The following is a 17,371-nucleotide window of genomic DNA, read 5'->3' on the forward strand; positions in this document are numbered from 1 at the left end:
AGTTGCTAAGTATTCTTATGGCAGGATTTTCTGTGGCATAGATGTGACACTTAAAAATGTGTGTCAAGGGCGTGCGCATGCCAGTACAGTAAGGGTGTGGGGGCACACTTAGCTATGCCCTTTGAGATGCATCAGTGTTTTGATTTACATGTATGTTTAAAGTACCGCATGCCGAGCCTACACAAGACCAGTGCAGAGTATGACATTTGCACTGTATGCATCTATGGCTACAGTATATTTACTGTTGCGCATATCAACTACTTAAAATAGTGCAAGTGATCTAATGCTCATTAGGACCTGTGCTGCTTATTTTCATTCGGCACGGAACACATACAGTATGTGCGGGTTTAGTATAAAATACAGAAGGAGCCTCGTTCATCTAGCCTTCTCTGCTGCGCCTAGGTGCCCCATGGTTTATTAGCATAAGCCTTTCATTTATTGTTCTCAGCTGCAATACAATACAGAGAGAACAATACATCAGGGGATTAAGTCATTACAGCAGGGGATTAAGGGGGTCATTCCGAGTTGTTCGCTCGTTGCTGATTTTCGCAACGGAGCGATTAAGGCAAAAATGCGCATGCGCATGGTACGCAGCGCACATGCGCTAAGTATTTTAGCAAAAATCTTAGTAGATTTACTCACGTCCGAACGAAGAATTTTCATCCTTGAAGTGATCGGAGTGTGATTGACAGGAAGTGGGTTTTTCTGGGCGGAAACTGACCGTTTTCTAGGAGTGTGCGGAAAAACGCAGGCGTGCCAGGATAAAACGCAGGAGTGTCTGGAGAAACGGGGGAGTGACTGGCCGAACGCAGGGCGTGTTTGTGACGTCAAACCAGGAACGAAACGGACTGAGCTGGTCGCAGTGTAGGAGTAAGTCTCGAGCTACTCAGAAACTGCTAAGAATTTTCTATTCGCAATTCTGCTAATCTTTCGTTCGCAATTCTAAGCGAAGATACACTCTCAGAGGGCGGCGGCTTAGCGTGTGCAATGCTGCTAAAAGCAGCTAGCGAGCGAACAACTCAGAATGAGGGCCTAAGTCCGACTGCCCTGGCTCAGTCAATCCTATTAAAGGGATAGATGAGCATGGCTCCATCTGTACCTACAATCAAAATCCAGACAGTCAAAATACCGACAACAATTGACCTATGGTCAAAATCCCGACATGGTCAAAATACAGACATTTAAAATACCAACAAGGTCAAAATTCTGACATTTGTTGCCACAAGTTTTTAATTGGTTTTTGGTGTGTATGTCGACATAGGTCGACATGGACACCGTATAAGTGTACCGCGTCCCCTCGCATGTACGGCGCTTCTCTGCGCTCGGCACACTATTATATTCCCCCTCCAGGTCCACTGGGATGCTAAAGTATGAAGAAGTCGGTTTCAATGAAAAAAAAAATCATTAAATCATGTTGACTTTTTGACCTGTCGACATTTTAAATGTCGGTATTTTGACCTTGTCTGTATTTTAAATGTCGGTATTATGACCATGTCGGGATTTTGACCTCATCGGGATTTGTATGTTGGTCAGTAGTTCATCGGGATTTTGATTGTAGGTAAATTGACCGCATCCCGTATGTGCGTTACATTTATGCATTTATCTTCTTGACTTGGTCAACATTGCGCTGGCCGTTTATTCTGTATAAATAGCAGTGGTTATAAGCATGCCATAATATCAGGCTTACCTGGTAGCGATTTGGACCATTTCACAACACAGAGGAGTTGGCGCTCACAAAGCTGGTTAAGGCTACACAGCAGCGCACTAGGGGTCTCCGGCTGTGTGTTATCATACCCGGCGTACACCATCTCTGGCTCTATGCTTTGTAAGATCTGGAGCAATTCTGGGATGTACTGAATCTCTTGAGCTGAACTTGCAGATGTTCTCCGTGTCAGAGCCTGTTGACATTCCGCAGATGTGGATTGCTGTATCACAAATGTTCCAATCTCCCTTCCAGGTTTCATTTTGTTAAACTTTTTGAACTTTCGACCTAAGAAATGAAGCATAACACATTCCTATGGCTGCTTTTTATAAAAGTAATAATCAAAGCTTTGAATTTTGGCTAAAATATTACAAATATTTAACTTCATTAGGAACTATCATCTGTCGGGGATGGGCTGGCCAGACTGCCTGTGGCCACACAGTTTATGGATGGGCATGGGGGTCAGGAGGCAGGCAAAGGACAAATCTGAAAGGGTTTTCATATAAACAAGAACAGGGAATCGTGCTCTGCCTGACTCTCGGACGCCAGACGCAGGCAAGAACTGTGTGGTCGTACCCAGCAGCTTGCTAACTGGTGGTTGGTGCTGGCCATTCTCCAATCAGAATATTGTGAGGTCCTCACATACTGTTTGGTGAATGGCTGGAACCATCAACCAATCAGAGTGGTGGGGATTCTCTGCTGGGCACTGTTTGGCGAATGGCTGGAACCATCAACCAATCAGAGTGCTGGGGATTGTCTGCTGGGCACAAGGGCGTATTAACAGAGGAGGAGGTCCTTCTGTAACCTATTCTGTCCAGACCCCCTCCTCTCTAGCCGCCAGCGCAGTAAAGTCTGAGTAGTACACTAGGTGCTCAGACTCTATTGTGCATTCACAGAACTCTGGGGAAATGGAGCGGTGGACATTTTCCCAGATATTTCCTTACTGCACATGCACAAAACGCTGGGAAAATGGCTACCACACCATCTCCCCGGTGATTTGTGGAGAGGTTCTGCGGAGAGGAGAGTATTGAAAGAATGGGTGCAGGATGTGCAGTATCACCATAAGTGGCATCATTGATGTCAGATTCGTGGACTGTGCATTTCCAGTTTTTGCAACATTTGCCACGAGAAACTTCTGTTTTTCAAAGCAATCAGTGATGGAACAATTTCATCTTAGACTGTAGGTGGTGCACTAACATTGGTTACTACCCGCCATTTACAGTTACTTTTGCTTTGCTATCTGCCTAGTCAGCCATGCAACCAATAACTTAGTGACACAGCCAGTCTGCTACATCATACACAAGGTAAAATGATCGTGTCCTGTATAAATTCTGATCACAGGAGTGCAGGTTACAGTGTTATGGAATTTAGCAGAGATCCTTCTTGCAGGTATAACTGGTTTGACTAATATCTTCCTCCACTAGGGATAAATAGCACATCCATGGCCCTACTGTACACTTCAGGAACGTGGGCTGGGGGTCAGTACAACACACAAACAAATTACTACAGTATATAAGATAATGTCTTTTATTCTCTATACATTGTTATTAGGTAGCTACTGTATGTGATTTTGTTTTGTTCACTTTGTTTTTTTCCATGTGGGCACTGGAACAAGTGAGGACTAGAGGCATGTCTGACTGTATGGCGCCACGGTAGCACAACAAGCAGTATTGGTTCTGCTGCTACTGCGCTCACCAAACCTCTATTTTTTTATTGATTTTTTTGTTAAAATGACATAAAGGAAAAATGTATAATCAAGGAGCTGTCACATCTTTGCTACCACTAGTCCCATATTTGGTGGCACTAACTGGCCTAAGCCCCCAGACCACCTCTTACCTAAGAACCAAAAATATAGCACCATGGTGGTCATTCCGAGTTGTTCACTCATTGCCGATTTTCGCTATTCTGTGATTTGCTGCTAACTGCGCATGCGCATGGTACGCAGAGCGCATGCGTTTAGTTATTTACCGTATATACTCGAGTATAAGCCGACTTTTTCAGCACTTTTTTTTGTGCTGAAAAAGCCACCTCGGCTTATACTCGAGTCAGTGACAGGCAGAGGCAGAGCAGTGGAAGGAGGGACACGGAGCGCACAGCGCGCGCCTCTTCTGTGTCCCTCCTGCATCTCCGGCGGCAGCAGCTGCGGTTCTATTAAAGGAAGTACCCATTCGTGACCTCTGATCACGAACCGGCACTTCCTTTAATAGACCCGCCGCGGCCGCCGAAGATGCAGGAGGGACACAGGAGAGGCGCGCGCTGTGCGCTTCGTGTCCCTCCAGAAGACAATGCGGGATCGACGGAGGGGTAAGTAACAGCACTGTGGGGCATATCTGGCACTTGGGGAGGGAGCATATCTGGCAGCATGAGGGTGCATATGTGGCAGCATGAGGGGACATATCTGGCAGCATGAGGGGCTTATCTGGCAGCATGAGGGCACAACTGGCAGCATGAGGGCACACCTGGCAGCATTGAGGGACATATGTGGCAGCATGAGGGGCTTATCTGGCAGCATGAGGGACATACGGTATGTGGCAGCATGAGGGGCATATCTGGCAGCATGAGGGGCATATGTGGCAGCATGAGGGCATATTTGGCAGCATGAGGGCATATCTGGCACATCAGGCACTGTGGGGGCATATCTGGCACTGGGGGCATATCTGGCAGTATGGGGGCATATCTGGCACTGTGGGGGCATATCTGGCAGTATGAGGGCATATCTGGCACTGTGGGGGCATATCTGGCAGTATGAGGGCATATCTGGCACTGTGGGGGCATATCTGGCAGTATGAGGGCATATCTGGCACTGTGGGGGCATATCTGGCAGTATGAGGGCATATCTGGCACTGAGGGCTGTGTACGGCTAGAGCTGCATTTCCCACCCTAGGCTTATACTCGAGTCAATAAGTTTTCCCAGGTTTTTGTGGTAGAATTAGGTGCCTCGGCTTATATTCGGGTCGACTTATACTCGAATATATACGGTAACTAAAAACGTTTTCAACGCTCGAGTGACCGTAGTGTGATTGACAAGAAGTGGGTGTTTCTGGGCGGCATCTCAGCGTTTTCACGGCGTTTGCTAAAAAACGCAGGCGTGTCAGGCTAAAACGCAGGAGTGGCTGGAGAAACGGGGGAGTGGCTGGCCGAACGCAGGGCTTGTTTGTGACGTCAAACCAGGAACTAAACGGACTGAGCTGATCGCAGTCTAGGAATAGGTCTGGAGCCACTCAGAAACTGCTAAGAATTATTTAGTAGCAATTCTGCTTATCTTTCGTTCGCTATTCTGCTAATCTAAGATACACTCCCAGAGGGCGGCGGCCTAGCGTGTGCAATGCTGCTAAAAGCAGCTAGCGAGCGAACAACTCGGAATGAGGGCCCATATGTCATAAAATCTGGCACAGAGATTCTGTGGTAAACTCTAATTTGTCCTGACTGTTTTCTATTTCCATTAAATGAAGTTTGAAGTGTTTTTTTTAGACTTCTCATTTTATAACTTCTGGTACAATTTCAAACAAAAAAATGAACATGTTGTTTGCTATTCAGTCATATGCTGGCCTGTGATGAAGCATGTCCTTAACTGTCCCTAACTGTGTGGAGTTTGTATATTCTCCCCATACTAGCATGGGTTTCCTCTGGGTACTCTGGTATCTTCCTACAATCCAAAAATATACTGGTAGGTTAATTGGCTCCCAACAAATATATCGTGACTGTGTGTGCGTGTACATATAGAATGTAAGCTCCACTGGAGCAGGGACTGATGTGAATGGCCAAATATCCCCTGTAAATTGCTGCGGAATATGTGTGTGCTATATAAATAACTGCTAATAATAATAATAATAATAATACCCTCCTGTGCTATGTCGCAGGGGTGCCATGAGGGAGGGGATGGGTCTGGCGGGCCATAACTGCCACAAAGGTGCAACCACGTCCCCAATATGGAGTAGCCATGACCCTTAACTGGACTCTTCATTACCGATCTTCATATCTCCATTCTCCTAATTAAGGGAAGGTCATTGCTAGTACTTGGAGAGCTGTTTCTCAAACATAGGGTTGATGTATCAAGCAGTGAAAAGAGTGTAGAAGAGGAGCGGTGGAGAAGTTGCTCTTAGTAACTAATCAGCATTGAGGTAACATTTATCAAGTACTGTACATTCTAAAACGTATAAGTCGTAGCGGACTGGTTGCTATAGACAACGTCTCCAATGCTCCACTCTTTTTTCCGCTTGATACATCAACCCAATAGTACCCTTAGTCAGTTTTGTATTGCGTTATTCTTTTTATTGATTTATAGCTATTTCATTATATTATTATAATTATTATAACTTTATACATTATCATTTTATTTTATTATAAATAAATAAATACATTATATAACAGTATTTTATATATTGTCAAACTATTGTGTTAATTGTATAACTTCTGATTTGGTAAAGGTCTACTTCTAAGGGGTCTATTCATCAAAGAAGATTTGTTGGATATTCCCAGAAAACACCCATTTTCGATGGTACCCACAAATATTAAGCATCCCATGTATGTATGTATGTATGTATGTATGTATGTATGTATGGTGGCCAATAGCAGATATCTCCCATTCCGATTGCAAAAGCCAAATTCAAATGGCACAAGTTTTCCAAATGGAGCTTTGGCTCCGGCAGCTACTGTTATCTTCAGCGTTAGCCATTGTACTCTACAGTATGGGCTACTCTCCACAGATTGTTTCAAAAGAGGGATCCTGATGTCGCCACATGCGCAGTACAACAGTACGGGTCCGAAGCAGTAAGTAAAGTGATCACTTGTAACTAATAGTTGGGACCGGTGCCCCTGACCCGGCAACTCAGAGGTGATAAATTCAGGCCAACAAAGAGTCCTTATTGCCATGAATTTCCATGATATGGAATCTTTACTATCAGGGGCGTACCAAAAATAAGAACAAGTATTTCCCTAACTGTGTTTGGCCCCTCTTCTGCACTGTGATTGGCTGATTAAGAACGGGTACAATTCATCTCACAATACAGTGACGCAAGGTTGTGACACCACTGGAGGTATAATAACTAGAAGGGTGACAAAGTTTGTTGTTAGCATGTGATGGAGAACATAATATTGTGTCCAGTATATTCCCCAAAGTCAGGCACTACCAATCAGGTTAGGCCATTCTAATTTTATAGACAAGATATTAAAATGTCTATTATGCACAATAACAGGTCTAGTTTTAGTATTGCTGGTAATAGAACCTCAGTCTTTCATTCATAGCCAGGTAAAAGAGGGTATGCAGGGTATACTATACCCCGGGCCCCCCTCTTTCAGGGGGCCCCCCAACCAGAGCACACTGAAATCCCTAGCTCTCCCTCTTGTGCAGCAGCAGAACCAGGCAGCCAGAATGCAAGCTGAAGAGTGCAGGCAGAGACACAGGAGTATAATGTTTCATGAGCTACTGATGGAGCTTCTCGACCAGAGAAGAGATAAGAGGGGGAGGGAGCTGTAAGTGACCCAGTTATCCCAGCTTCTCCTCTTCCCCACCTGGGTGTCCTCCTGAGTCCTGTCCCAGTATGTAAGTAGTGTAAAGGCTGCTGCTATTGTATTTTTGCAAGATTTTATTTTTCTATGTGTATTTTAAGGTAAAGTTGTCTTTGTTCCTCTACAAGTACAAGAAACTTTATAAAATAGTTTTCTCTCAATTAGGTGGAGCCTTAAACAGTACCCTGGCATTATTAAACTTTTAGTTTAAATCTAATATACAGCATTGGTTTAAATTGAATATACATGACAATCTAATATACACCCCCACCTTCCCCCAGGCCCCCTCTGTCTTAAGTGCCCCGGGCCCCCTCAAGGCTTAATCCGGCCCTGCTTTCATTCCAATATGAGCGTTACAAGAAGTTCCGTAATTTACTGCAAACCATGTAATACACTAATTTAGTTGTATTTTTCTTTTTCTTAATTCCCAAAGGTAATTACTGTAAATGCAGTTGGCTCTGCTGTGACTAATGATTAACTTCAGGATAATTACAATTTAATTCCCCTTAGTTTAGTGTTTTCAGCTTTACTAAACCATTCAACAATATAATCATTTGCTTAGTAGCGAAAACAAAAAGCACTTAACAGGATGATTGCTAATATATATATAAATAGCGAATAAAAGCTGGCATTAGATATATAATGCCTTTCTACTGTAAGCCTTTTCCATATTTTTAATAAGGTTAATACATTTACATTAAGTACATTTACATTCCTATATATTCATGCAGTAACCCCTGGAGCACTGCTGTAGTCCGCCCGCCTTAGTCCATAGGAAAATTGTATTGCAAAATTCTCACTGACAACAGAAAGGGTTCTAAACATAGTTGCCTACCCTCCCAGATCCTGTAGGAGAGTCCTGTTTAAAGCTCTTATCTCCCGCTGCCCTGTATTATAAATCAAATCTCCCGATTCTGTGGATTCTTCACTTTGAAAAAGGGATAGGTATAGGCTGCAGGGAATGGGGTTGGGTTCAAGCACCCCCAGCAAGCGTTAAGGGGGGTACTCACGGAGCGATCGCTGCTTAAAATCTAAGCAATCTGACTAGATCTAGCACACATCTCTCCCCAAATTGGCCCGTGAATACGGCCCTTTAGGTTTAGGCTGCTGGGGGGGGGGGGGGGGGGGAGGATTAGATTTAAGGTGCGGGAATCCGGGTTAGGGCTGTAACACACTGGCCGGTTTCTCCCGGATGGCAAAAAGCCGGACAAACTTTGTCCGGCTTTTTGCCATCCGGGAGAAACCGGCAGAGTCTCGCACACAGGACGGCTTTGAGCCGTGTGTAATGCTGTGCGCACGCGCAGCATCAGACACGGCTTGGAAAAAAAACGTTGTGTGTGAAAGCTCCCCTTCATACACACGGTTCACTGGCTGCAAAGACGGCCCGGCGGCCGCCCGGCCGCCGGAACTTCCAGTGGTGAGACCCGGCTGCAACCCGGCAGCCGGGCCGGGGCCGTGCAGTGTGAAGGGACCCTAGCCCTCACACTGTTATCTACAATGCCGGCACGGGAAAAAGCCGTCCGGCTTTTTCCCGGACGGCAAAAGCCGGGTAGTGTGTTTTAGCCCTTAGGTTTTTAAGATATTGCTGTTACAGTACTGATCTTTAAGAGCAGTGCTCCAAGTAACCATGGTAATAAGATACACTGCATGCAGTGGCTGCACAGCTTGTAGAATCCTGATGAAATTCACTGGGCCGCAGAGTTATGAATAATGCGGCCCAGCCCATGGATTCTAACACGAGCTGTTTCTTATCTTCCTACGGTAATGCTATAGAACCACTGATGTTACGCATGTTAATTGACTTTTCCATCAACTACAGTCAGAGCTGCGGCCTGTTAAATAAACTGATATTTTCTATAACCCTGTGTGATTATTGGGGTTGGAGTTGGTTTACCATCACCTCTTTGCCCAAGAAGAAGCACACCTGTTGCAATTGACTGGACCAACCAGAACCGCTGGACACCGAAGGTGGGTGTAACATCACTATAATAATAATAATCTGGGTTGCAATCAGTAACAGCCTGTGCATCTCCGGAAAATGTAACACTGTATGTGACTGGATGAAAAAATACCAGACATCTATCACAACAATGAGGGGAATCACTACCACACATTCAAATAGCAATTGTACAATGCTATTCTCTGTGGAAAGTGTCTATCATGTAAGTCTATTACAAAAGTTCCTTTCAAGCATTCAATTGTACAGGTTGAGTATCCCATATCCAAATATTCCGAAATACGGACTTTTTGAGTGAGAGTGAGATAGTGAAACATTTGTTTTCTGATGGCTCAATGTACACACACTTTGTTTAATGCACAAAGTTATAAAAAATATTGTCTAAAATTACCTTCAGGCTGTGTGTATAAGGTGTATATGAAACAGAAATGCATTCTGTGCTTAGACTTGGGTCCCATCGCCATGATATCTCATTATGGTATGCAATTATTCCAAAATACGGAAAAATCCGATATCCAAAATACTTCTGGTCCCAAGCATTTTGGATAAGGGATACTCAACCTGTATCAACTGAATTAATTGATAGAGGGGAAGAAAAAATATCAGCCAATCAGCACCTGTCATTTTTCAAACACAGCCTGTAATATGACAGAAAGGAGCTGATTGGTTAGTACTTTATCTCCGTCCACTTTTTCTAACTCCAAGCTTTGATAAATCTGGGCCAGAATCTCCATACTGATACCTTTCTGAACCTATGGGGTCAATTTAATTAGATGCAAATGTGGCAAGAATGCAAAAGTTACCACCTCCTTGTATTCTCAGACCTGTGAACAGGCATGGCACTTTGTACCCACTCCACCCCTTCCCAGCAACCCAGGTCACGCATAACCCAATATATTGGTTCTAATAAGACGTCTTAATAAAAAGATATTGTAAGTAATACATAAAATCTCACATAACCCATTTTCTACTGTAATCACCAAGAACAGTCCATTTATTGTCACATCATTTTAAGAATTCTTCATCTTAAGGTTAAGGTCTATGATAATGTACACAAATATATCAAGATGAGTTTACAGGAATCAGGAGCCTGTAACTGGAAAACTAAAACAGGAAAGAGATTTAAGGGGTAAATTCAGATCTGATCACAGCAGAAAATTTGTTAGCAGTTGGGCAAAACCATGGCCCTCATTCCGAGTTGTTCGCTCGTTGCCGATTTTCGCTATATTGCGATTAGTCGCTTACTGCGCATGCGCAAGGTTCGCAGAGCACATGCGGTTAGTTATTTTACACAAAAGTTAGGTATTTTACTCACGGCATTACGAGGTTTTTATTCGTTCTGCTGATCGTAGTGTGACTGACAGGAAGTGGGTGTTTCTGGGCGGAAACTGGACGTTTTCTGGGAGTGTGCGAAAAAACGCTGGCGTTTCTGGGAAAAACGCGGGAGTGTCTGGGCGAACGCTGGGTGTGTTTGTGACGTCAAACCAGGAACGAAACTGACTGAACTGATCGCAATGGCTGAGTAAGTCTCAAGCTACTCAGAAACTGCTAAGAAATTTCTATTCGCAATTCTGCTAATCTTTCGTTCGCAATTCTGCTATGCTAAGATACACTCCAAGAGGGCGGCGGCTTAGCTTGTGCAATGCTGCTAAAAGCAGCTAGCGAGCGAAGAACTCGGAATGAGGGCCCATGTGCACTGCAGGGGGGCAGATATAACATGTGCAGAGAGAGTTAGATTTGGGTGGGGTGTGTTCAAACTGAAATCTAAATTGCAGTGTAAAAATAAAGCAGCCAGTATTTACCCTGCACAGAAACAATGTAACCCACCCAAATCTAACTCTCTCTGCACATGTTATATCTGCCAGACCTGCAGTGCACATGGTTTTGCCCAACTGCTAACAAATTTGCTGCTATGTTCAGGTCTGAATTACCCCCTTAAATAACTAAACAAACAACTGCTGTCGACATAAATTGGAATAAAAAGTGTAATGTAATTAAATCTATTGACTTATTTGTATCAACATAAGAGCCAATATCTTATTACAGAACATGTCTATCAGAACAAGAAGACCCAGCTGAAACAAGGGAACATCTCTATAAAAAGGCAGGGAACAGTCAGAACATTCAACAAGCATTTTTTTGTACATCTGTGAGGAAGATTGCTATACACATGGGTGAAACGCGTTGGGATTTGACATGCCCCCATGCCAGGGAAGTGCAACATTGTCAATACATTGCAGAGAATGGACACCCCGACTATATGTAAAAGGACCCTTCCAGAACTGACACGTGAATTCTAATAATTTTGCGTTAATTGTGTTCCTCTGTCCCCAGGGCCGGCGACAGGGGGGGGGGTCAAAGGGGACACCTGTACCGGGCCCCAAGGATCAGAGGGGCCCCAAGGACGTGCCGATTAGTGCCCAGCAGGTATCCGAGCTGTCTTGTCCAAATAGGGCAGCGAGCTGTAGACGGTGTGGGTCTAGCCTCAGTGTGACAGGAACCTCTCACACACAGTGACTCTGCTGGCCAGGATTCCCGTGGCCTGCACTGGCCTCTTCTAGTGGGGTGTGTTTGCCGCATGGTACCTGTTGATCGGTGTTCATGTCTGGATACTGGGGAGTGCAGCACAGGTAAGTCTCTCCCCTGGGTAAGAGTGGATTGGTGAGGGGATGAGGGAGCTTGGAATGCAGCACGGAGTAATTGGAGAGAGACAGACTGTGGGGTGTGTGGAAGGAATGAGAGAGGGAGCCACATATATATATATTTATATATGTGTATAAATTAATATATACTGTACTGTATAGACATTTATTTCTTACCAGTATCTTATATAGCGCAGCAAATTCCATTGCACATATATATATATATATATATATATATATACAGAGGTTAAAGTGAGCCGGAACGGGGCGGAACTGCGTTCCGTCAGTTCCACTTGGAGACAGAACGCAGTTCCGCCTCCACCGGCTCACCTAACCCGCTGTGTGCAGCGCTGGAGGGAGTTGCCGGGCACGCGCTGAGATTGTGTTACCAGCGGGGGTCCAGCGGCAGCCGGAGGCAGGAGCTCAGTACTGAGCTCCGGATTCCGGCGCTGTCACTGTGCGCTATGGTCATGACGTCTCTCCCATAGTGCCGAGGAGTGGGCGGCGAGAGAGGACTGCAGCGGTCTGGAAGCGGGAGCGGGGCTCGGTAAGTATTATGATTGTTTCCTTCCTTAGCGGCGCATCTACTGGGGGCATCTACTGGGGGACATTACTACTGGGGGGATCTACTGGGGGCATTACTACTGGGGGGGCATCCACTGGGGGCCATTATTACTGAGGGCAAACTACAAGGGGGCAAGCTTCTGGGGTCAAACTACAAAGGGGCTAACTACTGGGGGCAAACTACAGGAGGGCATTACTACTGGGGCAAACTACAGGAGGGCATTACTACTGGGGGGCATCTACTGGGGGACATTATTACTGGGGGGCCAACTACAAGGGGGCAAGCTTCTGGGGCAAACTACAAAGGGGCTGACTACTGGGGGCAAACTACTGGGAGCAAACTACAGGCGGGCATTACTACTGGGGGCAAACTACAGGAGGGCATTACTACTGGGGGGGCATCTACTGGGGGACATTATTACTGGGGGGCTAACTACTGGGGGCAAACTACTGGGGGCAAACTACAGGCGGGCATTACTACTGGGGGCAAACTACAGGAGGGGCATTACTACTGGGGGGGCATCTACTGGGGACATTATTACTGGGGGGCTAACTACAAGGGGCAAACTACTGGTGGCAAACTACAAGGGGGCAAGCTTCTGGGGGCAAACTACAAAGGGGCAAACTACAGGAGGGCATTACTACTGGGGGCATAACTACGGGAGGGCATTACTACTGGGGGCATAACTACAGGAGGGCATTACTACTGGGGGCATAACTACAGGAGGGCATTACTACTGGGGGCATAACTACAACTACAGGAGGGCATTACTACTGGGGGCATAACTACAGGAGGGCATTACTACTGGGGGCATAACTACAGGAGGGCATTACTACTGGGGGCATACAGGAGGGCATTACTACTGGGGGCATAACTACAGGGGCATTACTACTTGGGGGCATAACTATAGGGGCTAAACTACTGGGGGCATTACTACTGGGGCTAAACTACAAGCGGGGCATAACTACAGGGGGCATTATTGCTGGTTGCTAAACTACAAGCAGGCAAACTACTGGTGCTAAATTACTGGGGGCTTTACCACTGGGGGGCTAAACTAAAGGGGGGGGGGTAATACCTGCAGGGGCATTACCACTGGGGGCATAACTAGTAGGGCTAAACTACAGGGGGCTAAACGACTGGGGGCATTAGTACAGGCAACATTACTACTGGGGGCAATACTACACAGGGGCATTACCATTAAGGGCATTACTACTGGGGGCCCTTCTAATGAGGGCATTGTAAAGAAGGCACTTCATAAGCGGCATCACTGCTGGGGACATAAGGGGCACTACTACTGGGGGCATTGCATAAGGGGCACCACTATTATGGGGTCTATATAAGGGGCACTACCACTGTGGGCACTAGCAGTACTGTGGACATTGCATAAGGAGCACTACTACTGTGGGCATTGTATAAGAAGTGCTACTGCGGTGGGCATTATGTGTATTACGGGGTGCCACTACTGTGGGCATTATTACTATTCTGTGACCACTCCCCCATTTTTATGCGGCGCGCACCTACGGCGTGCGCAATACCTTTGTCACATGGGCGACGTGGGGTGGGGGGTGAGTTCCACCACCTCTGTAGGACCGTATGTGTATATATTTATATATTTCTTTTTTTCTTATTCTGAGGGGGCTCCAGAGATATCACTGTACCGGGCCCCAATATTTCTGTTGCCAGCCCTGGATGTCACTAGCTACATTGGATCTGGGACTCAGGGTCGACAGCAAAAAGGTCGACACACCTTAGGTCGCCTCCAATTGGTCGACGCACCTTAGGTCGACATGGACAAAAGGTCGACATGGACAAAAGGTCGACAGGAACAAGGTCGACATGGAAAAAGGTCGACATGAGTTTTTTATGTTTTTTTAATGTCGTTTTCTTCGTAGAGTGACCGGGAACCCCAATTAGTGCACCGCGTCCCCTCGCATGGCTCGCCATGCTTCGGGCATGGTGCCTTCGCTTCGCTCGGCACAGATTACCGTTCCAATCGTAGTCCACGTGGATCGTTAAGTATGAAAAGGTTCCAAAAAAAGAAAAAAATTGTGAAAAACTCATGTCGATCTTTTTCCATGTCGACCTTGTTCCTGTCGACCTTTTGTCCATGTCGACCTTTTGTCCATGTCGACCTAAGGTGTGTCGAGCAATTGGCGTCGACCTAAGGTGTGTCGACCTTTTTGCTGTCGACCTGGAGTCCGGATACCAGATACATTATTATATTCTCACATTAATAGAGGTTGGATAGATATAATTAAGTGGTGAATTAATTTGTTAGCACTTTTTAATCACTGCTCTACATTGCAAACGTACTACTATATCGGGATGCGGTCAAGATCCCGCCGGACGGAATCCCGGCGGTCGGATTGCTGACACCGGGATCCCGACTGGCACAATCCCGACATATTCTCCCTCAGTGGGTGTCCACGACACCCATAGAGGGAGAATAAATTAGTGTGCCGAGCGTAGCGAGGCAATGTGCCCGCAAGGGGCTGCGTTGCGCTCGCCCCCCTGTCGGGATTGTGCCGGTCGGGATCCCGGAGTCGGTATTCCGACCGCCGTTATAGCGTCAGATCCCACTATATCAATGATATAATTAAATGTACACAAATAATGACTCAATAAAAGACTTCAGAATTTGTACTGACATGATCGCAAAAAGCCAAATAATTCCACTGGTTACCCCAGAATCCAGGTACATGAAAGCCATGATACCAGAAGCATGGTGTCCAAGACTCCTACTATAGTATAACTACACCATTTTGCAAACAATGGGAAACTCTATAGTTGAAGCATTACCCATTTATTTCAATGTGCACCATATTTTAATAGAATTTGTATCTGAAGAATGCACATTGAAATGAATGGACACACTGAAATGAATGGTAGCTTTTGCAAGATTCTTAAACATCAACTGAAATGACAGTGTTTTGATCTACAGAAATCACTGCTTCAAAGGTTAGAGAGTTGGAGCAAAGAATCTCTACCTTTTCATTGTTTACTAGAGATCTTGAAAATGGCTAATCTTCATGCATCTGCCTGACCCTCTGCCTCACTTAGGGGACGATTTATCACTATCCGCATCTGTGATGCGAAAGACAGGTGATAACATCGGGCAAACTCGCAATGCAATAATTGAGTACACTGCATGGATGTATCAATTATCACATGCAGGGACAGAGCTAGCGAGAAAGCTCTGTCCCTGCGATGCCAGTCCTCAGCATCATTGGGGTATTTTTCATAACAAAAAAAAAATACCCTGATGTCCTGCTGCGCATGCGCCTTTGTCCGCCACCGCTGCCGAGATCCCCTCTGCCTGTCGCGACTACCCCCGAGCCGCAAACAGCCCTCCCCTCTGGGATTTATACTTACCAGTCCAAGGAGACAGTGTCCGCTGATTCCATGAGGCTGCGGGGCGCTGGATCCTTTACTGCAACGGGGTCACAGAGCGCAGCACATGGAGAACCCGTTGCTCCAGGGACTGGGGAGGGGCAGAGAAAGCTGTGCACAAGGCTGCTTATTGCAGTGCTGCCCTGCGATTACGCCAGCTGGTGCTGGCGTTATTATCACAGTGCACACTGCAGTGTTTTCTCACTTTTTTTTTAGTAAATTCGGCCATATCGCATTTCCCATTATAAGTATGTGGAATGCGATGTGGGTTACTAAAAAGATTACAATTAAAGGGTTTGGAGCAGTTTTTTTCACGAAAACTGCTCCAAAGTCCCTTTAATACATTTGCGTGATACTAAAATAATGTGGAACGTGTGTGAAAACACCCTTTTTCACTTTTTTTTTTGCGTAAAAATAATGTTAATAAATATGCCCCGTAAACTCCAGACTGTCAGACATTTTACCATTAGATCAGCTATTTTATGTCTCTACAAAGGATTTATAGACTCAGATGACAATACCGGCATGAACTCGCACAAAAACTTAACAGAATGTTGATCTTTAATACCGGTTATATGTAATGATTAACACGATTCTATGGAATAATTATTAAGGGGAAAAAAAGTATAAACCTCCACAAATTTTAAAATGCACATGTCCCGTTCAGACTGTAAGCTCCATGACCGGGGCCCACCTCCCTCACGATCTCATTACCTCCTTCTCTTACACACCAGCTCCACCCTACACTTCCTCCTTGTGCCCTCTGCCCCTGGACTCAACTCCCTTATTGTTTTCCATTCTTCAGATGACCTAGACCCATCCGTCCACGCTAATAGTTATAGGTTTCAGTTTACACTGAGTCTTTCAATTGCACCCCATGCATCAGTGGCTATGTTGAGAGTTGCATAGAAACATAGAATTTGACGGCAGATAAGAACCACTTGGCCCATCTAGTCTGCCCCTTTTTTTTAATCCTTTAGGCAATCTCAACCCTTTTTGAACCTTAATTCTTTGTAAGGATATTCATATGCCTATCCCAAGCATGTTTAAATTGCTCTACAATCTTAGCCTCTACCACCTCTGATGGGAGGCTATTCCACTTATCCACTACCCTTTCACGAAGTAATTTTTCCTTAAATTTCCCCTGAATCTCCCCCCCTCCAGTCTCAGTGTATGTCCTCGAGTTCTAATACTTCTCTTCCTTTGAAGACTGTTTCCCTCCTGAACTTTGTTAAGACCCTTGATATATTTGAAAGTTTCTATCATGTCCCCCCTTTCCCTTCTCTCCTCCAAACTATACATGTTAAGATCTTTTAGCCTTTCCGGGTAAGTTTTGTGATGTAGGCCATGCACCATTTTAGTTGCCCTTCTTTGTACACTCTCTAATGTATTTATATCCTTCTGGAGATATGGTCTCCAGAACTGGACACAGTATTCCAGATGGGGCCACACCAATGACCTATACAGTGGCATTATCACTTCTTTTTTCCTGCTACTGATTCCTCTCCCTATGCAACCAAGCATCTGACTTGCCTTTCTCATTGCTTTGTTGCATTGCTTTCCTGCCTTTAAGTCAATTGAAATAGTGACTCCTAAATCCCTTTCCT

General features: G+C 45.4%; 1 protein-coding gene across 1 annotated transcript in view; it reads right to left on the reverse strand.

The window, feature by feature from the left end:
- The window catches only part of PGR (progesterone receptor), a 265,623-nt gene that overhangs the window by 34,242 nt on the left and 214,010 nt on the right, over window positions 1-17,371 (reverse strand). The window contains exon 4 of the mRNA XM_063951505.1: window positions 1,688-1,990. Within this exon, the coding sequence (XP_063807575.1) occupies window positions 1,688-1,990 (303 nt within the window). The remainder of the gene's footprint in view (window positions 1-1,687; window positions 1,991-17,371) is intronic.

Source organism: Pseudophryne corroboree, chromosome 2 (genome assembly GCF_028390025.1).
Source record: "Pseudophryne corroboree isolate aPseCor3 chromosome 2, aPseCor3.hap2, whole genome shotgun sequence".
NCBI classification, from domain to species: domain Eukaryota; kingdom Metazoa; phylum Chordata; class Amphibia; order Anura; family Myobatrachidae; genus Pseudophryne; species Pseudophryne corroboree.